Here is a 23,281-nt window from a genome sequence, read left to right as displayed (position 1 = left end):
ATAAAAATAGATACACTTACAGAGTACAATCCAACTGACACTTACTATAAAGCGTGAAATGGCATTTCTTCAGGCTAATTACCCTTCCTCTCAACATGTTAATAGCAAATCAGTCTTCCTGTTGTGAGAATTCTTTTATCCTCTTCTCTTTTATTTCTTCTTTCTTTGAAGCTAGGGTCTATTTTCCAGGATCTCCTTAACAATCTTCAAAAATAGACCCTGTACCTTTAATAGCAGAGACCTGGTGAGAGGTTTCTTTCCAAACTTGTTCCTTGGCTTCCAAGTGACGAAACCAGCTGTAATTTGAGAGCTGAGAGATCCTCAGGATATCATTAGCCAAAGGAAAAGCTCCGCATTCCCACCCAGTCCAGGAGCTGAAATATTATCCCAGGGCAAGAGCCTTTCTCTCCAGCTACAGGCTCCAACTCCCCGGGGCAAGGGGGAACTCGGAGAGCGAGAGTGGCGCAGCGGAGCCAAAGTCCTGCAAGAGCCCTGGAGGAGGGGATCCCTATCCGCGCCGGGATCCCTCCAGGAAAGAGGAGGCTGAGTTCTAGTCACCGGATCAAGCACAGGAGCTCAGAGCGACCGTGCATCCTGCGCTGCTGGCTGCGGGGGCTGCTACCCAGGCTCTTGTGCCGCAGCCACATGAAGCCAGCTGGGGAGGGGGGGCCAGGGTGCAGCAAGCCAGCTGGGATTGAGGCTGACGCCGCCGTCTCTGGGAAGCACTGACTTCCAAGGGGACCCCCTTCCTTGTTTCCCGGGCAAAAAGTCTTCTCCAGGGGTCCCCTTTCATTCTGAACATTCAGGATGGTGTTCCTGAAGTTCCTCTGGATGGGTTTTCTGTGCCACCTGTGTCAGGGCTACTTCGATGGTCCTCTCTACCCCGAGATGTCCAATGGGACTCTGCACCACTACTTTGTGCCCGACGGGGACTACGAGGAGAACGATGACCCCGAGAAGTGCCAGCTGCTCTTCAGGGTGAGTGACCACCGGCGCTGCTCCCAGGGGGAGGGTAGCCCGGCCAGCAGTCTGCTGAGCCTCACCCTGCGGGAGGAATTCACGGTGCTGGGCCGCCAGGTGGAGGACGCCGGGCGCGTCCTGGAGGGCATCAGTAAGAGCATCTCCTACGACCTGGACGGGGAGGAGAGCTATGGCAAGTACCTGCGGCGGGAGTCCCACCAGATCGGGGACGCTTACTCCAACTCGGACAAGTCCCTCACTGAGCTGGAAAGCAAGTTCAAGCAGGGCCAGGAACAGGACAGCCGGCAAGAGAGTCGGCTCAACGAGGACTTCTTGGGGATGCTGGTCCACACCAGGTCCCTGCTGAAGGAAACGCTTGACATCTCTGTGGGGCTCAGGGACAAATACGAGCTGCTGGCCCTCACCATCAGGAGCCATGGGACCCGGCTAGGTCGGCTGAAAAATGACTATCTTAAAGTGTAGGTGGAAGAAAGCACTGCCTGCGGAGAGGGCATCAAATCAAACCCCATAGTGGAGGGTGGGGGACAGAAGATGGGGCTAACTTTTTCCTTATACTTATGATTTTTTTAATAACCAGATTTGCACTTGGAGAATGATCAGAAGTGATCTTTAAAAAGCAAGAACTGAGAGTTGAATGATTTTAGTTTTGTACATTATTTATGTGATTGTTATTGATTTGTCACCTGGAAAGAACAATGTAAAGCCTTGCCTCTCACCTTTCCTAGAAGGGCTTTATAAACTCTGCAGCGACACCTGTTTCAGCCACATCTGAAAGGTCACAGTTTATGCAGTTGGGACTGATTAAACCTCCCCATCCTGGAGATTATGTGAGAATACCCAGGGAGCATGTGCACAGCTCCTTTCCATTTTCAGCCTTCTCTCTTGGGCTCTGAAAGCTGTCAAAGTCGCCTGTTTTGCAGATGAGGTCAGAGGTGCAGCTCGGCATGCCTGTTTCTTCTCCTTTTCCCTCTTATTTATTAACCATGGTCTCCAAGGTTTTGTTTTTAGTTGATTTCTTTTTGGTTTTGGTTTTTGAAGTTTTTTTGAAATAGAGTATTGGCTTGAAACTATAAACAAATCACCTTTTGCAGCAGGATGAATAGGGTGCCTCTGTGGGTGTGTATAAATTAAAGGGACCATGTTTAGGGAGTCTAAGCCATGTGGTGGTTATGCACTTCTAATGATATGCTGATTTGCTGTGTCTCTCATTGTGTGTCTGTGTCATCAGAACTGCAGGTACAATACAGAGAAGCAGGTAAATTGTCCTGACACCACCTTTAGGTTACCAGTGTATTCTTTCTCATTTGGAGGTTTTACTTCTGTTTGCTTATTGGAAGCTTGTACTTCGAGTAGGGGGAATTCTAATTCTCATAACTCCTTAACTGATTTTTATTATTCAGCCAATAAATATGTTCTTGTATAATATTTGCTTATTTTCTAATTTATATCCATAACTTTTATACTTCAAAGAGGGGCCAATGCAAAAGGAAAGAGAAGGCTAATATTTAAGCCAGTTTACTTTGTGTCTATGATAAAGAAGGCAAGGAGGCAACCTTTCCTTCCCTGCTACCCTTATCATCCTCAAAACAAAACAAAAAAACCTAGGCTATGCCAGAACTTGATCTAAGCTGGTCAGCCTAAAAACTCCAAATTTCTCTAGTTTCCCCCAAAGAATCAACTGATAAAGTTTATGGCAAAGCTCAGAGCCTCTATGCCCTCAGAATGCAGAGGGAGGTTTCCATTCTAAGTTATAGAAACTACAACAATGTCTATTAATTTTGAGGACAGGTCTACACTAATAATGATTTTTGAAAGTGGAAATGCACTCTGTTTCATCTTTCTCTAGCCAGTCCTCACCCTCATCTTAAAAATGCTTTTCTTTCACCCATATGCACACCATATACACACAAACATTCAGGGAAATAAGTGTTCATAATCTACTCTTCAACAAGAAGGTTTTTTCTTTCCTGTGCATGAGGAATCCAGTTTTCTATTCCTATGAAGTGTCCAATATCTTCCTATAACAACAGGAGAAATGGAGGCCAAGGAAGTAACTGAGCTCCACTGGTACTAACAGCTCCAGGTCCTCCTAGATTTAAGTACCGGACATACTGCTCTTCTCTTCTCAAGGATGCTGAGAGATGAGAGGGAGTGGCTTGAAGCCTGAGATCTTGCATAACTATTTCATTGTTTAAAATTTTAAAAAAGAACAAAATGTGGAGTAATACTTAATCATTTGTGATTTCTTTTCATCACCTAGAGGCCAGCTATTAGCTGCCTCCAGTGTGCGTGGAGATCATTTAAGAGAGTTTCTTTCTTTATTCTATGAAAGATGAGGGAAAAAATAAGAGCAGAGGCAAAGAAGAAGATACTTGGTACTTAAATGATTGTGGTTTGTAGTCACAGCATTTCATCTCTCAAGACTTCCATATCGCCCACTTCACTATCGTCATTAACAGCAACAAAATAGCCACCTGTTTTGAGAACTCAGCTCAGAATTATTGGTTAGGGCCTGTGCTAAGAACTTTGCCTGGGTATTTTTCCTTCAATTCTAACAATAAACTATGTGAGGAAAGTATTGGATAAAAGGAATTAATATATGTCAAGGGTTTAGAATAGTACCTGACACAGAGTGAATCCTCAATAAATGTTCGTTGTTGCTATTACTAATTTATTATTGTCATTATTTGTATAACTGAGGCCTATAATGCTGAGGCAATTTTCCCAAAGTTAAAACTGTGATGTCTTATTTACTTCATTATGCTCTCTCTTTTTAAGCTGATAGCTATCTAGTGGGATATATGATCAAATAAAATAAGAATGTGGAAGGTAGGGGTCCACTGGGGCTGCCAGGTGTCCACTGCAAATGTGGTCCCCAGTCAGCCTACAGAAGTTCAGATATCTGAGAGCTAGCAGTCAGAAGCTGAGTGTCTCCACTAGTAACATAATTCCTCACTGGTGCTTTCTCTGCGTGATGCATTGTTCAGTATCATTCATCTTCACACTCCCAATCTTACCATGTGAAAACGTCCATATACATACTATGGAACATTCCATAGATACCACTCCATCTAGAGTCAGACAATAAAGGGCACCAGTCCATGTTAGCCTCTACAACAGCCAAAGCCACACTGGGAGAAGCTGGCAGGTGTGTGGGTGTTACGGATAGCAGATCAGAGAGGCTGTCCCATAGTTGCCATACTTTCATTGCCTTTTAAACTCGCCTCTGCAATGCTAAGGAAATAGATTCAAACTTTCTGAAAGAAGCCCCAAAACTTCAATTATAAACTATTTTAACAAGTAATCATCGTGTCCAGGAAAACCACTAAAGATATGAAATCTCCCTAAAGGGTACCATGGTTAAATTTACTTGGGCCTTTTTCAGAGGATGATTATTAAAATCTTCTTGATAAGGACTTGAGTGTGAAATATAAATGCTAAATGTGGTTTATAAATATTTTAATATAAAAATGAAAAACAACTGGAGACATAAAAAGTCTTGGTTAGAAATGGAATAGACATGTGTAACAATTAATCACCAGTATAGAAATGTTTTAGTAATTTTGGAATCAGGAATACTATTTCCAAGGTCAAGATCCCCATGGATATGTTATTCATCAAGCATTTTAAAGTGCCACCATATGAGGGAAACTAGGATAGACATAGTATAGTAGGCCCTGTGTATCCACATCTATGGATTCAACTAATCTCAGATCAAAAATATTTGAAAGAAAAAAAAATTCCAGAAAGTTCCAAAAATTAAAACAAAAAGCAAAAATAGCACACTGGCAACTATTTACACATCATTATGTTGTATTGGGTATTATAAGTAATTTAGAGATTATTTTAAGTATACAGCAAGAAGTGTATAGATTATATGCAAATACTATACCATTTTTCATAAGGGACTTGAGCAATCCCAGGAATGGGGTATCCACAGGGTCCTGGAACCAATCCCCTGTAGACACCAAGGGACAGCTCTGTATAGACATGTGAGGAAACTAACACTTAAACAAAGAATTTGAGTGTGGCAGTGCAGGGGATTGGCGGATGTACAAATTTCTATGGAAGTTCAGCAAGAATCTACACTAGGAGTGTCTGGAAAATGTAAAGTGTAAATAAAATAAGCATTTTGTATTGTCATGCACACAAGAGAAAAGGAATTTCATTGTTGCTGTTATTATCATTGTTATTTCTCTCTTTAAATAACATTTTTTTGATTACATAAACCATATCTGATGAATTCTAACAAATAACAAATAGCAAAACACAAATAACTTTGGATTCTCAAACACCCCCTGCCATGTACTCACCATTTGCATTTTGGTGTCTTTTTTTTTCTTTAGTACTTTTCACACATATCTATGTATTATATTTTCTTTAGAAAAAAAAATGATACTATAAAAATACATCATTTTGTAACCAATGTATATTTTAAGTGTTAAATACGCTCGGTTGCATAAATCTCTTGAAAATGCTTAAATCTATCTATAGTGCTTCAGGAGGCAGGCATTCTGGGTTCAGATCTTGCCCCACCACCATGTATTATTAGCTGTGCAAATTTGAACAAGTCCCTTAAATGTCCTGAAATTCAGTCTTTTGGTTTGCAATGTGAAGATAACAACAGCTAATGTTTCCCAAACAGGAATAGCTCAAAGTGGTTTCCATACGTTATCTTATATAATCCTCCCAGTGTTCTATTTCAGATCGATGTTACAGTTTCTGAACTTTTGGGATAAGGACACGGAGGCACAAAGAGGTTAAGGTCTCACAGCGAGACAGGAATGGAGTCAAGATGCCAACGCAGGCAATCTGACTCTTCGACTGCACTCATAACCACTAATGATGCTTTTCCTTTCTGGAAGCAGGAGACTGGACACATGATTTCTTAATGCTCTGCCTATTCCAGGATCTCTGGTAAGTGGCCGGTGAAATGAATATTTTCCTTATATAATTTCCTTAACTGAGAAAAGTTAAACCTCAATTCTCACAAAGAACTTTTTTTCTCTGGTTGGTTTTACACTGGGCGAAGTATCTTCTTACACCCATATTACTGCGTGATTCTTCACCTAAGAACACCTGGCTTTGTGTTTAACAGGACATTTTCCAAGCACTTTCACATATATTATCACATATGTTGTGGATGCTAAACTTGTCAAAACAGTTCATGGAATTCACTATTTGGAGAAGGTGGACCAATATTCACAGCTAAAAGTGTTATTCAGTCAAGACTGAATCCAAATATAAAAGTTCCTGGTCCAGGCACCACTTACCCTGCAGGGCTATTTGTCACTCACCTGTTCATTGACTCAAAATACATTCATTGGATGCCTATGATGTATCTGGAACTCTTGAGGATATAGTAATCAGACAAAATGTATGCCTTCCTTGAGCTTATATTTAAATACGCAAATTTAATGAATTCATTAGGCCTCCTTTAGTGGGGGAAGAGATAAATAAACTAAAACTATATACATGTTAAGCAGGGTAGTATTTTAGCTGAGATGGTTGAGAAGACCTGAGTAAGTAGAAGTTATTTGACCTGAGCCTTAAATCTTTAGGAGAAGGCCAAGAATGTAACTATTAGAGGAAAGAGTGTTCCTGGTAAAAGAATAACCAGTACAAAGTTTTTCAAGCAGAGATTATTTTATATGTTTGAGAAGATGAGGGAAGAAAATCAGTGGGACTATAGCAGAGCAAGTCAGAGAAAGAATTAAAGACCTTGAGGAGAGGAGAACTGAGGCTAGGTAATATAGGAACTAGATGGGAAGTTCCTGTTGTGGCGCAGTGGAAACTAATCCAACTAGGAATCATAAAGTTGCAGGTTGGATCCCAGGCCTCGTTCAGCAGTTAAGGATCTGGCGTTGCCATGAGCTGTGGTGTAGGTCGCAGAGGCGGCTCGGATCTGGTGTTGCTCTGGCCCTGGCATAGGCCAGCAGCAACAACTCTGATTAGACCCCTAGCCTAGGAATCTCTATGTGCCACAGGTGTGGCCCTCACAAGACAACAACAAAAAAAAAGACAAAAAATATAGGAACTAGATGGTTATCATAAGAAATTGGATATTACTCTAATTTCTAGGCACTGGAAGTCTAAGGAGAAGATATATTTGGATATTAATATGGTATATGTAATATTGGAGTACTAATAATATTTGGGTATTGTTCAAATTTTGATTAACTAATTTCTATTTGGAAAATATTCAAATTTCAATGCACTTGGAAGTCTAAGTGAAGAGTCATACTATCTAATTTACAGGAAAACAGCCACACTGGGAGGAGATTATATATAGCACAGCACGAGTGGAAGGAGGAAAGCCGCTTGGTGAGGTGGCTACTGGGTCATGCTCATGAGAGGTAACAAAAGCTTGGTCTAAGGGGGAAGTGGTAAAGACAGCAGGAGCAAACTGGAACCTCTGCAATTATGTCCCATTATTGCTTTTGTCCAAGTAGAGAGTGTGTCATTATTTCCAAGCTTCTTCTGCACCGAATCCCTCTTTGGATTTAACTACAGCATTGCCTCCCTCGGATTCTTGACCACTTTCCCATCCCCTCAGTGGTGGCTGGATGTGTATGAATGACTACATCGGGCTATAAATATGGATGCCAGCTGACCCCTCTCACTCAAAACCCCAACTCTGGCCCACCAGCCCAATCCCTGTCTACTCTACTTGACAGGCTGGAACGGATAGACATGTGAAGGTGGAGATTTGCACTCAACCACAGGGATGACTCATTTGGTTGACTGCTGCACAAAAATAATGTAATTGTTCTAAAATTTAAACAACTTCCCTTTACTAATTATCTCAGGCATCATCAATGCCTCTCTTTTTATTCTGCATTTATCTTCATAGGAATTTCAAGATGGATAACCTGTATCTAAATGTAAAACTTTTCTCTTGAGGCTTTTGAGTGACTTCAGAATTTTGTATTGTCTTTTATTTGATAAGGGCACAGAGAACCCTATTTTGACTCTAATAAGCACTTACTTGGATGGCTTGTACATTTCACCATCTCCCTCTTTGCTTTTCCATGAAAAACAGAAGACATTTTTTGTGTCAATAGCTTGCTGTTTACGGAGAAGAATCTGACAGCTCTGATTAATGAGGTCGAGCCTCCATGCTTTGGGGTTGGTGGTAATGGCTTGCATTTTCCAGTTGTGAAAAGTTTCCTCCTGTAGGAGTTTAGGAAATGTGTTTCCTGAATGTCTTTTCTTGCTTTGATCTTTGCCCAGCTCTCTAAATGCTGGTGCTCCACTCAACTTTCAAAATGTATGCTTTGCTGGCCGATCCACTGAACCAACCACTAACATTTTCCACATGGTTCTACTGCAGATGAAATTTTAAAAAGCAGAAAATCTAGTGGGCTTGCTTTGTTCTGAGGTGTATTTTTGCCTACAATTCCATTGTCCATTTTCTCTTGCCCTGGTCTCCCCCTCTCCCTTGCCTTAGCCAAGCTCTTTCTCTTCCTGTTTCCTCCTTTGCTCTCTATCTCTCCCTCTCCTCTTGCTATTAGGAGCATGGGGAGTAGAGGCAGAATTCTGATTCACATCATGCACATACAATTTATTAGCTGCAGAATCTAAGCAAATTGTTTAACCTCTTGGAGCCTCTGTTTCTTCCACTATACGGTGGGGATCATGGCACATAGTTTGCTGGGTTCTTGTGAGAATTTGATAGTCAGTGTATGAGGAAGACTTACTATGATACTGAGCAAAGTAGGCGCCACTACGCCCACACAGGCTGGCTCATTGAAAACCCTTCTTTAAGAAGGGACATCTGGTGTGTTCTTAGGTTGAAATGAGAAATATATATTTTGAAGAAGCCTCAGACACAGTGTGTATGTCTCATGAACCTGTAATGACTTCTATAGTCTAGGCAGGCATCTCGAAAGCCAAGGATATGTTTGTTCCCATTCATATAAGAGAGGCTCCTAGGCGTGCATGTGTTTATGCTGCAAACATTCCTCCCTATTTGGGCCAAGAGAATGAAGGATGCAACAGAAAATAACACTTAGCAAACTTGCTTCCCCTTCATTTCCAAATGTTAACAGTGCCTTTGCTTTGTGCCTTGAGCACAGGGGTGATGCGCATGAAAGAAACTCGGGAATTTCAGTGTTTGGGCAACTAAAGTGAGAGAACTCTCAAATCTTAGCCACAGGGCTACCATGTAAGAGGGAGTGAAAATATTAATCTATAATATTTACTGAGCACTAACTACATACTTGATCCTAGAAAATCCAGTTTTCAAGTCTATACGAGGAAGACTAGAGCCCATCTGTGGTGATCTCAATCTGGAAAGCATCAGAGTGACATGTGATATTTTTTGTGTCACCCCATACTGTCCCATCGGCTGTCCCCCACTGTCTGGTAGTCCACCACAGCTTCAAGGTCATGAGCTCCCAGGGCTGGTAAATCTGACAGATTCAAGCCCTGTTTCAGTTTGGACATATATGGGCTTCACTAGGAGGACCTGGGGACATTTCAGGTCACTTGCAGGTTTCTTGAAATGAGAATTTCTGAAGTGAGTAATTCTCTTGCTTGACTGCTTCTCCCCCATGCTCTCTCTACCTGGGCTGCCATGGAAGAGGTCCTGGCTCAAATGAATAGGGACCCAGGACAGGGCGTCCTGCAACATATACTTAGAGAAGGCTTGGGTCTACACCCTATTCAGTATAAAAGCAGAAAGTTGGCCCAGTGACCACTATCTATGCTTATATTTATCAATAAAGACAAAGAATAAATAAGCAATATTTATTTTCTAATTAGAGGTGTCTTGTTCACACAGGAAACTTTGGAAATAGAACAATTTTTAAATGTTTGGCTCAAACAAAAACTCATTCAGGCTTAAAAATTGGCAAGGGCCCTACTAATGATAAATACTTATCCTATAATCACATTTTCCATAGCCCCTTTAATTTCCAAGAGCTTTGCCATAAAGAGAATCACAGTGAAAAATCTGGACTGACAGTTCACGGTAATGACATAATAGTAACAGGATGTCAGGGTTTACATGACTCTTTCATCTCCTCTGTAAAAATCTGACCATTACCAAAACATGCAGCCATCACTCTGCTTTCTATTCATTGTTAAATAACTATTTTTCAAAGGGGTTATTCATTCATTTTTCTGTTCTTTCAACAATTATTTTCTGAATTTATTGAATACTTACTGTGTATACTTAATTCAGAGGTAACAATAATAATAAAACAACAAACAATATGTTTTTGGCCACACCCACAGCTTATGGAAGTTCCTGGGCCAGAGTTCGAATCCAAGCTGCAGCTGCAATCTACACCACAGCTGCAGCAACATCAGATCTTTAATTTGATATGCCACAGTGGGAACTCCCAGACAATATTTTTATAGTACTTATTATGTGCCCAGCACACTATTCTGAGCATATTACGTATGTTTAACACAGGTAATCCTTGCAACAACCCTTCACAAGGTTTACTTGTAAACTGTCAATGACTTTTCTAGAATGTCACCAGGCATCTATGCCAACCCTTCTTCTTGCCTCCCCCCTGCCCCCTAGCTTTGCTACAGTTCCCTCTCTGGCTACCAGCCTCTCCTGATCTGGCCCATCCTGCCCTCTAATGGACCTTGAGAGCTTGTTTGGAGGCTTTAGCAAGGGAGTGCAGCTACTTGTATACCCTTGACCGAAGAATGGTCCTCCTCTATTAGGATGGTTGTCCTTTTCGACCGAGCATGCATCTTCCAGGGGGGCGGGACACACATGGAGCATTGAGGGAGGAAAGGGACACCCGCCTAGCCAGCCAGATCAGCTGAATCAACCCTGGCAATCAATGGGGTGACAGATGTCACAGCCAGATCACCCTCATATCCTCCTGCCCTCTAATGGAATGCTTACAGAAGCATCAGCAAGTCTTCAAATTAAGAGTTTAGGAATACTTGGAGAAAGCACTTCCCCAGTGATTCAGGGAGCTAAATAAAACAAGCTTTAGATTTAACTGAGAAAGAAATATTAGAGAGAGAAAATTAGCAAGAGAAGACCTTGACCCCAGGCTCCAGTTTCCAGGGTTGAGCCAGCCAACCTGATCAGGAAACCCAACATTTCAACATTATGTTAACCTCTGGTAGGCCAAAACAGTAATAAAACTCTACTTGTAATTACATTCCTATATATAGTTTTGGCCCTGAGAGCAGCATAATCTGAGAACATCACAGGTCAAAATAAATTTCACAAATGGAGAATCTGAGGTCTAAACAGGTGAAGGAATTTATTTCAGGCAGGTCATAAAAATTTGTGGTATTAAGGCCAGGACATCACAGAATCAGAAGCCAGAGGGCCAAGTTCATCCTAGTCACCTGGTCCATCATCAGCTGCCCGAATCTTCCTTGTAAGATGACAGTAATGCCAAGTGATTACACAGTCCATGCTTGCATTCCTCAAATTATGGGTGGACCCTTCTCTCTGGAGGGGTGGATTCAATTGTCAGAGAGTTCTAACTCTTAGAATGTTCTTCTGTATTTTGACCTGAAATGTCTCCCCATGGGGCTTTCACCATTCAGGAACTCACTGCCCCATTTATCCCTTTTCCAAATCAAGTTAGTCAAATATTTGACAGCTCATTTTACCAGGCTCAATAGCCCCATTTCCTCCAACCCTTCCTTCTATAACATAATAACCAAGGTCTCCTTGCCCTATTCTATTACCAAGAAACAATGGTTTACAGTGGTTAAAAGCTTGGGCTTTGCAAACCAACCAACCTCTGAGTTGAATCTCAGTTCTACACACACAACATGAATGTCCAAGAGCACTTTCCTTATTCTGATTATACCTTGGATTCCTTTTATGCAAGTCGGTGATGACGATACCCAATTTCAAGCACTATATTTAACACTTTGTAGGAATTCAACAAATGCATCTGAGTAGATGAATGAACAACACCCTGCTTAGGCTTTTGTATAAAAATTCAGTACTAATAAGGGAGGTGTATAGAATGAATTGCAAAGTGGAGAAGACACTGAGTGGGAGAAGGTCGAAGGATGAATGAAGAGGAAAGGCCCAAATCATTACCCCCAAATCTGCCGTGGCTGCTGTCTGTGCAGGGCCTCCTCAGCCCATTCTGTGACCAGTTCACCAACCACGTGATGAGTAGTGTACTTCAGGCTCATGGCTCTGCTCAGGAAGGGGAGAGGATGAGCCTTAAATTCAAGTGCTTTTCAATTAATTCTGGACAGTATCATAAGGGTCTGACCACATGCTAATTTGAAAGTCCAAATGCTAAGTTATTTTGGGAATGGGAGAAAAGGTATTTTATATCTCATCTCTCCCCGCTCCTTCACCTACAAAAACAGTTGAACAGACTTTCCTAACACTTTCCCAAAAATTTCATGTTTGGGCTGAGCTCAGCCCTGGAAGGTCTCACTCTGAAGAGAAAGGCCTGAGAAAGTCATTAAAGGCAAATGAAAGCCCGGGGATGGAAATACACAGGGAAGCTGGGAATTCAATTGGCTTTTTCTCCCAGGTGATCCATTTCTCAATAACAGGAAGATGAAACCTAAGCAAACTGTCTCAAGGATAATATCTTTTAAATCATATAAACTTTTACATAGTGTTCAGGAGGGACTCTTGGACACCACCTGCCTTACATTGAATCATGGCTCCTCCTTTCTCATCTGGGCTGGCTGTGGGCATATAACTAAACCCCTGGGTCTCAGTTTTCTTCTCTATAAAATGGATATTATGGTCCTTATAGTATTTTGATGAGGACGAACTGAGACAATCCAGCTTTACATATGGTCTGGCATGTATGTCACACTATCATTAGGTATAAAAGGACAAAGAAACAGCACCCTTTGTCCTATTAATATGATGGGATCAAAACAATTAACACCTTGAGTCCACCCTTTCTCCTGTCCTGTGCCTATTTGGGCCCTATTCCTCCTCCTATCTTCCTCCTGGCTCTTGACAAAAAGGAAAACACAGCACCAACACAAGATCCACCCCATTTCCCAACAAAAAGGTTATGAAGGAGGAAGAGCCACATGCAGTAGAAGATAGAGCGTGACATAAAAGGAAAGAGGTAGAGGCCAGGGATAAGGAGCAGCATCCTATGGTGCACAGGATAACGCCCAGGACAAAGCAGGGTCTGACCTGTCATGTCAGTAGTGCCAAGGTTGAGAAAACCTGGTCTATGATATGCAAAACAGAAGGGAGTAGTGGAACAAGAGGGAGGAAGTACTTAGACTCAGAATCTTGAACATCAGTCTAATATTCTTCCCCCAACATAATGGGTATACTATGGAATTCACAGAGTGGAAAAAAATACAATTTCTGGAAAATTCGTATTACAAACGTTTGTCTAACATACTAGAACACAGAAGTACCAGAGCATTTTAGGCATCTTGATGAGAATTTACGTATTGTATATAGTATCACAGTTATAATGACCCAACATCTGGCTGAAAAGTGAAAGCATCTAGCAAAAGGCTAATTTTATCTCTTGGCTCTTCAAAAGACAAAAGGATGATTTCTGGCCCTTTTGTTGATTAGGGCTTCCTCTTTACTTTGGCAAGATGATTAAAGGGGATAAGGGATGTTGATTTTTCTAATGAATAGTTTGGAGTAATGTAGACAAAACATCTGGTTGATTGGCACTTTCTTTTTTTCACTGGGTGGTTTTGACAAGGAGGAGACATAATCGTGGTTGGATGCTTGCTAGTCATCATTGTAAACCTATCTGATGGCAGGGTAGAATCCACTGGCCCTAAAATAAAGAACTGTAGGTATGAATCTTAACCTGAAAGACCATTGTTGATAAGAAAAAGGAGGTCTAGAGTTGAAAATGGAGAGTTCAAGCATAAGCTTAATTTATGTTGCCCTGTGATTGCTTCTATCCAAATATCCTCTCAAAGTCACTTTATACTCCTGGGAAGTGTGTGCATTCTATCAAAGCATTAGATCAAGCCATCATTCCCTGGACCAGGAGCATAACTGCCTAGACAACAGGACTCTTCTCTTCTTTGTACACAAGTTATTGTCTGCTCAGAAAGGGAACATTTTATTTTCCTTTGCTTGTCGGTTTTTTTCATTCCTTTTTTATCCATCCACCAAGAGGTGACGCCTTGTTCTAATTCATCTAAAGAAACAATATAAGCCAATGAAGACCTTGGTCCCTTTTTTCTGCCTTTCCAATTCTCACATATCTTTCCAAGCCCAATCATTCTACCTCCCTAAAGCGTTCTCAGGGATTCCTGTTGATGGCGACACAATGCATAACTACTCTGGTTAAGACTACCTGGACAACTATATCAAGCAGGATATTAAAGTCTTATCAGAATTCAAGGAGAAAGAATTCTGTGATCTATTAGTAAAACCTTCATAATTACAAGATGGGGAGGAGGGAATATGTGAACCCAGTATTTGCTTTCCTCATCCTTTCCTGACATTTACTGACATTATCATTTGTTTTTGAATGATGAACAAGAGTGTAATGGTGAGCAAACACATGCTAAACAAGAGTGTAATAGTGAACAACAAGAGATATTATCCCTGCTTTCCCAGAGCTTAAAATCTAGTGGAAAGAATTAGTAATCAATTAATCATTTACCTTCTGATGAATTAGAGATAATCTCAATTCTTTGCCGCTTCCTTCATCAGAAGGTGGCATTTACATTCCTCCACTTGAATCTAGGTGCCGTGTGACTTGCTTTGACCAAGAAAATGTGGTGGAAGTGACATCATGCCAGTTCTGGGCCCAAACTTTAAAAGGCCACAAGCCTCTTCTGTGCTTGTCCTCTGGGAGCTAGGTGCGAAGGACATTGGGCTAGACCACTGAATGAAGGAGCCTGCATGGAGAGAGACCCGAGAAGGTAAGAGGCCTGATGGACGGGGCAGGGCCAAGTGAGCCTCCAGCTGTATACAGTCACATGAGTGACCTCATCTCAGAAGGAACAGAAAAACTACCCAGATGAACTCAGTCAATCCAAAGAATTGTGTGAAATTTCAGTTCTCCTTGTTTAGAGCCAAGAAGCATGGGGGTCATTTGTTACAGAGCAATAGCTATCTAAAACACATCATATCTAAAATAGACCTCCACTGCATGCTCTTTCTATCACATTTCTCTGTTTTATTTTCTTTATAGTTCTTATCACTACCTAAAATTCTTTTATTTATTTTTCTGTTGTGTGTCTCCCCCCACAGGAGAAAAATGTGAGAGCAGGGACCTTGCCTGTACTATTTCTTGCTGTAACCTCTGTGCTCTGATCAATGCTGACACAGAGTCGAATGTTTAGCAAACACTGCAGACTAAGTAGAGATGGACAGTTGCAACCATGATAGATGAGATAACTGAGAAGTAGGTGCTGTGATAAGGAAATTAGCCCTGGAGAGAGAAGTCAGGAAAGAGACTGGTCTTGATAAAATCTTCATATGATATGTCAAAGAGGAGAATGGAGGAGGGACTATTTTATTTCTAGTTACTGTTCAATTAATCAGTCTTATAAGTGATAGCATCACTTTTAAGTTCCCATGGTGACAGAGCATAGAATTTTTCTTCAAAATATTTTTAGAGAAACCTAATCAATTGATTTTTAGCTACCAATAAATTAAGTAGGTAAATCATCCCCTGAGATATAAGAAATGAATTTTACCAAAACTGTTCAAGGGAAGATGTGGAGTCTGCTCTATTCTTCTGATAGAAATCAAAATTAAAGGGGAAATTCTTCTTTCTCAATGTGAGGAAATACTTCTTCCTAACCATGAGGAAAACTATAGGAGTATTTTGTGTTTCCTAGTACAGAGTCCATATGGGAAGCTTTACAGAGAGAAATAAAGGAAGCACAAGCATTCTGAAAGGAGGGTGTCAGTGAGAGAGAAACATGGAAAAATCTTTTTCTCTTTCCTCTGGAAAATATTTTCTTGCTGGAAAAGAGGAAGCCAGAAGAGCTCTGGACTTGAATGGACCAACAGCCAGAGTGCTGTAGATGCATAGTTTCAGGGCTGTGAGTTGGTGAATAAGTAGCTGAGACTGCCAAAAAATTAAGATGAGAAAAGGTCAGAAAGAGAAAAGAATAAAAATGAAAACAGGAAATAAAAGAGCTAATATCAGTTTTGGTGGGTGTGTAAAATATGTATAGAACATGTGGTAGAATTAAATAATTCTATTTCTTCCTTATAGTTTTATGGATTTTATAAATTTTGGGTTCGTATACATACATGCACACAGACACACATACATGCCTGCATGTCTATACATGTATCTAAATATGCATCTTGAGTTTCTATCTGTTTTTAAAGTTTTCTTTAAATTACTCTTTTGACCTTTGCATAGTTTTTATAGAAAACATAAATCATTAGCATGAAAGGAAAAGATATTCGTGGCTATAAAACCCTGAGATGAGTTTGAACAGAAAAAATACTATCAATTCAGTACAGAAATAGACAACAAGATTCAGATCAACAAGTAAACACAGACTCTGGCTTCCTTTGGACCTTTGTCTGAGGTTTTGATCTACCGCTTTCAATCTCTAGAAACTAAGGACACTATTTAAACTTATTTCTCTAAAGGACGGCTTCTTTCTAGTCACTTTAGCAGATGTTATGGAGAACATTCTGTGCCAGGTTCTGACACTACAGCAGGGGGCAAGACAGCCAGCTGTTGCCCTCATGCAGTTTATATTTTATCCAGAGAAAGAGACTCCTGGAAAGTGAAGTATCAGTGAGCTGGGAATCTCCTCAAAAATCTTTGATTTAGCAAAGTTCCCTTACAAAGTAGTTGAGAGGATTTTGTAAACTCATGTTTATAAAGTTTCTAGGATTGTGCTTGTCACATCACAGACATTCCATAATTTGGAGTTCCAAGCCCCTTTACCCTGGAACAAACAGAAAGTAGACACCCAATGCCTTCCAGATTTGAAAGGTTGATGAGAGCAAAGGTCACATCTGCCTATTGTTCACCCTAGTTCTAATGCTTAGATTTGATTAGTGAAAGACTGAATTGATACATTTTAAAGCTCAAGTACAGACTTAATTATGTAAATGTGTAGCTCTGTAGCACTCTCTGCTCTTTCAGAGCCAGAGGAGTATCTCACGCACCTTCTGTGATCCCATGGTGAGTAGCACAATGGTTACAAAATCATAGAAAGTGTAGACCAGTGGGAAAATATGGACTGGTATCAGCAATACTTCTCTCTCTGCCACTTATCACCTGTGAATCACATCCTCTCTAAGTGCCAGCATCCCTACTTTTGAGTAGGTTTAGAAATCTTTGCTTCTCTCACAACATAGTCAAATGAGTTAATAAAAGTGAAAGTGCTCTGAAAATTACAAGCCATTACACAAATATAAAGGAGTGCTATTAATAAGACACTTTGATGCTTTAATCTGGCTTCATCCAATCATCTCTTCATTGAGATTCATGTCTCAGAAATGACCCATAAAGTTGGCCTTATGAATTTTTCAGATTTGATTATATTTGGGATGACAACTCGTACTAAGATGGATATCTAAACCAGGGTATGTGTTAAAAAAAGAGGAGTCGAACTGCTGGGCAGTTGCTTTCTGTTGCACATCCTCTCCCTGTAGAAAAGCCATGGGAAGCCAATTCGTTAGGAGGTAACTTGCTCTGCAAAGAACTGGATCTCTTGTCCTCAACTCTGGTGATTGGAATGTTTAACGACACCAGCATATCTGCTTCAAGGATAAGGATGCATCTGCCTGCAAGAAATGGATGTTTATACCATCTAATCAGAGCACTCGCCTCTCTGGCTTGTATCTCTCTGCTTCTCTTTGCTGGTGAGCATCCCTTCTGAATGACATGGTGCATTCTTTCCTTAGATAAGGTAATGCCTTCAACCAGGTTTCAGTCCTGTCTTACTGTCCTAAAAGGCACTCTCTCCTTTATGTAGCTTTCCCTCTCTCTGACAGATCAAGCCTAAAGTGTCCGTGTTATAGCTTAATTCTCAAATGACCATTTTATTCTATTTTTTTTATGTGTTCCTAGAGGGCACTTCATTGTGGCCCCATCTATCACCAACAATGGTGTTCTAATTCACCTCCAAACTCAAGAGCCCCTTCCTGGTCCTCATTCTTAATCTTGATACAACATGACAATGTCCACCTTGCCTGCACTGGGAAGTTCCCAGCATCATCCCTTTTCTCAGTGGTACCCAATTTCCTTGGGAAGAATCACCTCCTCCCCACACACACTGTTTTTTTGTTTGTTTGTTTTGTTTTTTTATTTTTCCCCACTGTACAGCAGGGGACCAAATTACTCTTACATGTGTACATTTTTTTCCCCACCCTTTGTTCTGTTGCAATGTAATATCTAGACATAGTTCTCGATGCTACTCAGCAGGATCTCTATGTAAATCCATTCCAAGTTGTATCTGATAACCCCAAGCTCCCAATCTCTCCCACTCCCTCCCTCTCCCATCAGGCAGCCACAGGTCTATTTTCCAAGTCCATGATTTTCTTTTCTGGGGAGATGTTCATTTGTGCTGGATATTAGATTCCAGTTATAAGTGATATCCGATGGTATTTGTCTTGGTCTTTCTGACTCATCTCACTCAGTATGAGATTCTCTAGTTCCATCCATGTTGCTGCAAATGGCATTATGTCATTCTTTTTTATGGCTGAGTAGTATTCCATTGTGTATATATACCACCTCTTCTGAATCCAATCATCTCTTGATGGACATTTGGGTTGTTTCCATGTCCTGGCTATTGTGAATAGTGCTGCAATGAACATGAGGGAGCATGTGTCTCTTTTAAGTAGAGTTTTGTCCGGATAGATGCCCAAGAGTGGGATTGCGGGGTCATATGGAAGTTCTATGTATAGCTTTCTAAGGTATCTCCAAACTGTTCTCCATAGTGTCTGTACCAGTTTACATTCCCACCAACAGTGCAGGAGGGTTCCCTTTTCTCCACAGCCCCTCCAGCACTTGTTATTTGTGGACTTATGAATGATGGCCATTCTGACTGGTGTGAGGTGGTATCTCATGATAGTTTTGATTTGCATTTCTCTTATAATCAGCGGTGTTGAGCATTTTTTTCATGCCCATACACACTGTTTTTGATGTCAATGGAAGGGTAATTCCTGGCTTGCAAATGCCCACCTCCCATTATGGACTAGACTCTGGTTCAGCCAGGGTAGATCTGTCTAAATCTCTATTAATCAAGTGCTTTGAGGACTCTGAGGGGCAATCATTCTTATCACAGGGAAGGATGGATTGGCAGTGACCAAAATGTCACCAGCACACAAAATGCTAGTTCCTTCCAGAGATACTTGCTAAATGATCCAAACCTTTGGCATTTGGGGTCCTCTGGATTGATACATGTAATATATATATATAATGGTATAGTATTACTATAATTCCTGACCCTGTTCTCTTTACTACCTTTTTATTGCATTTGAGGACATTTTCAATAAAAAATCTTGAGTTTGAGGTCTTGGCTAGGTAATCCTTTTGCACTTGAGTCAGATTTCACTGACACAGCCCCATTGCCAGCTATAGGATTTATCAAAACTATAAAAACTCAAGCGTATTGAATATTCTAATACTATATTCAATTGTTCATATCTATCATATTAGCTATAGAACAAATAAATGAAAATTCTTAATATATAGTACAAATAAACAGATTCTTCATAGAAGAAAACAATAAAAGACTCGCTTTCTACATGACCTTTGCTCATTAGTCCTTCAGTAATAGTATTTAAGTCATTTCATGGATAATAATATTTATGCATGATTACCCATGTTTATTCAAAAATTTTAAGCTAGATTCTAGAAGGCATGAACAAACATCCATATCTTCAGAGCTGTTTTTATACAATTTTGATGTATATTTTGTTGTGCATCTTATAGAAATTAATGTAGGTAAATAAGTGAAAATTACAATATAAGTGTACATTTAAGTCGCCTGTGGTTGTATGAATTTTACTTATATGGCTATTCGCTTACACGGGTGTTGTAAATGGCAAGATAAAATAATTCTATATGCAATAATCTCCTGAACACTTCCACTATAAATCCTTTTGCTTAAGTATGAATTTCTGCAACCAAGAAGTTTTTAGTCTCCTTGTATAAAATGAAAGCAGCAAAATGGTTTCTCATCACCTCCCGTAGCATAGTGTCTTGTAAATAATTGGTTCTCAATAAAGTCTGCAAAATTGAACTATTGTGTGTTAGCATTCAGGAACTATAGTTAAATTGGGTTGTATTGCATTGAATCAAATCAAATTGAAATGAATTTAACAGGCTTTTTCTCAGACCCACAGAAACTATAAAACTATAATATTTGACCACCATTCAAAAAATTGTGCTCACAAGATTACATTCTGGAATATTGACAGATAAGATTTCAGCAACTCCTTATTTAAACACTTCTTAGACAAATTATGTGTCTGACTATGTTACTAGGACTTCTGGCAAGGATTTCCAAGTAAAATGTTATTCCAAAGCAACTGCCTATGTTTGTAGTTGGTGTGTCATCGTGAAGTGGCTGGAACAGACTACAATGTAGTTTGGGACTCTGGTTTAACCACATATTCTCATTCAATGGCAGCACTGGTTTGCAGAATCTGATGAAGGAGTGTATGCTGAATAGGAATAGCAGATAATAGCATAGGATGGGTTTTTTCCTTCTGAAGCTCAGGAAAAAAAAAAAGTATTGTCTCTCTATGTTACCTGGTTTCTGTAGTCCCTCCCCTATCCAGCATTAGATCAATTCTATTTGGCAGTTGTGCCAAAGTCTGTTAAATAAAAATGAGAGACTGTAGTTCTGTTCCTGGGAAACTCTTTTTCTTAAGCAACTTATTTAATAAGATATGTTTTAAAAATAATAAGAATAGACCTTGATTTTTTGTTAACATGGCCCTTATTTATGCGGCTCAAAAGTTTACTAAAAAAGACTACATGCTAGCTTTGTCAAGTAGTGTTTTTACTTTTTCCTGAGAATGAACCTCTCTCCCTGGAGAGAACCATCATTGAAAACCACTAGTTCTTGCTAACCATGGAGATCTGGATTTCATTAGTGAAGCCACAGATCTCACTAAACACTACCCCACACTTGTACTGGGTACATACATGCCATGGAGACAATACCACCTCAGCAGCTTCTCACTCTGGATCGAGTATGTCCTTCTCCAACTTCACAGAACACTCAAACATATATTTTCTTCAGAGTGACCCTGAACACGCTGGATGAAACATCTACCAGGGAAGATGAGACACTCGACACATATACACATCATCTTTAGTCATTGACTGTGACCAGGAAAAGAGGATATGACCCACTTAAGAAAAATCACCCTGAGAGAACTTCTTTAAGAGAAATGGTTTAGAGCAAAGCAAATCAAATAATTTTGCCACTAAGAAAAATGTAAGAAACAAAAAATTTAATCAGCTTCGCTAAAATATAAAAAAATAAAATAAAATAAAAAATTAGCCTTGGAGAGGACAGAAACTTTTCCTGCTTAGTTATAATGGGCAGACTTTGTCTAAGGGAAAAAATATTGTGGTTCATCCTGCATCATGCATGATTTTAATCCAGGTAGAATGTCAAACCCAAATCCCAGAAGTACAAATGATATAAAGGAAAGACCATCACAAATTGATTATCCATACAGGGAAAAAAAAAAAAGGGGGATCTCTGCCTGCCCCACAAAAATCAATTCCAGATGGATTAAATAACTAAATGTCAAAAGTAAAGATTTTAGGGGGGATAGAAGTAAATTTTTTCATTTTTTCATGACTTCAAGGTAGAGAGTTTTTTGTTGTTTTTTGTTTGTTTGTTTTTGTTTTTGTTTTGTCTTTTTAGAGCCACATCCACGGCATATGGAGGTTCCCAGGCCAGGGGTCGAATCAGAGCTATAACTGCTGGCCTCCGCCACACCCACAGCAGCATGGGACCCGAGCCGCGTCTGCAACCTACACCACAGTTCACAGCAATGCCAGATCCTTAAACCACTGAGGAAGGCCAGGGATTAGACCTGTATCCTCATGGACACTAATCGGTTTAATTAACCACTGAGCCATGACAAAACTCCAGAGAGCATTTCTTAAAACACAAAAGTTGCCAATGTAAGTGAAAAACTGGATGACTTTTAATTACATTAAAATTAATACCACTTGCTAACCAAAAGACATATTAAAGAAAGTGAAAATACATGTTATAAACTGGAAGAAGGTATTTTCAATATATATAACCAATAAAAGATTGATAACATATAAAGAACTTTTGGCAATCTTAAGGAAAGGACAAATAATGAAAAAACAAATGGTCAAAGTCATGAGCACACACTTCAAGGTAAAGGAAATACATATAGCTAAAATACATACAGAGAAAGACTCAGTACCACCAAATATCTGGAAAATACAAATTACACCATAAAATGCTATTTAGCTCATGATTGGCAAAATAATAATAATAATAATGTTTGCTAATTGCCAAGTGTTGAAAAGAATTTAGATAACTTATTTGAGAGGTACAAAAGAACTCTCCAAGACCAATCCACTGCAGTCTGATCTCCCAGAAAAAGAGCTGGTTTTCTGCAAAACTTCATAGAAACCAGCACTGGTCAAATACTTAAGGTGACATCAATCCCAGCTAATCTCAAAGCTTAGACCCCAGCACCTGATGCTGCCCCATGAGAGACCAGTGCTTCTGCAAACACAAATGCACATGTCAGGTGACAACTTCTTTCATTCATTCACATTATCACACTGCTGCAACTGACAGGCTGGGACCCTGACCTCCTGATCACTGCAAGGGAAAGGCTGATGGTAATCTCTGCTAGGAAGACTCAGCTAGGAAGATAGGGCTGGACTATGTATCATTTGCTCTTTTCCTCGGTACTGATCACATTGGCAGAGGAGTAGGAGCACTCTTAACAATACAGATTAAAAACCCCATATTCCAAGAACCAGGGTCTTCCCCTAGAGTCTGACATCTGGCTATGCCAAATAACTGTAACCAATCCCATAATGAGTAAGCAAAGGAGACTTTCAAGCAATATTCTAGTTCTTATATTGAACGGTGAGTCCTGACATTCTTATTGTATTGTTGAATACAAATGAATAATTATAAACAAATAAGCAAAAACAGCAAAAAAATGCAACCATTCATAGGCCAATTATGAGAATGCCTTATGGCTAAAGACTATGATTAAACAAACCCCGTGGTCCCAGGTCCAAAATAGAAGGAAAAATGGCTTTATAGCTTTAACTTAAGTGGTTTGCATACCTGCTCTAAAAGTCTAATGATAATTTGTGATGTAGCTGTTTTTGTATCCATATTTCACACAAAGTAACAGGATCAGAGATGATAA

The 23,281-nt window shown here is 40.0% G+C and overlaps 1 protein-coding gene across 1 annotated transcript; it reads left to right on the top strand.

The window, feature by feature from the left end:
• Positions 149 to 3,651, top strand: FIBIN (fin bud initiation factor homolog (zebrafish)). Its single transcript, XM_005658203.3, has one exon. The coding sequence runs from the start codon at positions 808 to 810 to the stop codon at positions 1,441 to 1,443; it is 636 nt and encodes a 211-aa protein (XP_005658260.1). The 5' UTR covers positions 149 to 807; the 3' UTR covers positions 1,444 to 3,651.

Source organism: Sus scrofa, chromosome 2, assembly GCF_000003025.6.
Source record: "Sus scrofa isolate TJ Tabasco breed Duroc chromosome 2, Sscrofa11.1, whole genome shotgun sequence".
Taxonomy (NCBI): domain Eukaryota; kingdom Metazoa; phylum Chordata; class Mammalia; order Artiodactyla; family Suidae; genus Sus; species Sus scrofa.
This window is presented reverse-complemented; position numbering and strand designations above follow the sequence as displayed.

Excerpts from the sequence above, each read along its gene's own strand:
- FIBIN (XM_005658203.3), top strand. The coding sequence starts at position 808 with ATGGTGTTCCTGAAGTTCCTCTGGATGGGTTTTCTGTGCCACCTGTGT.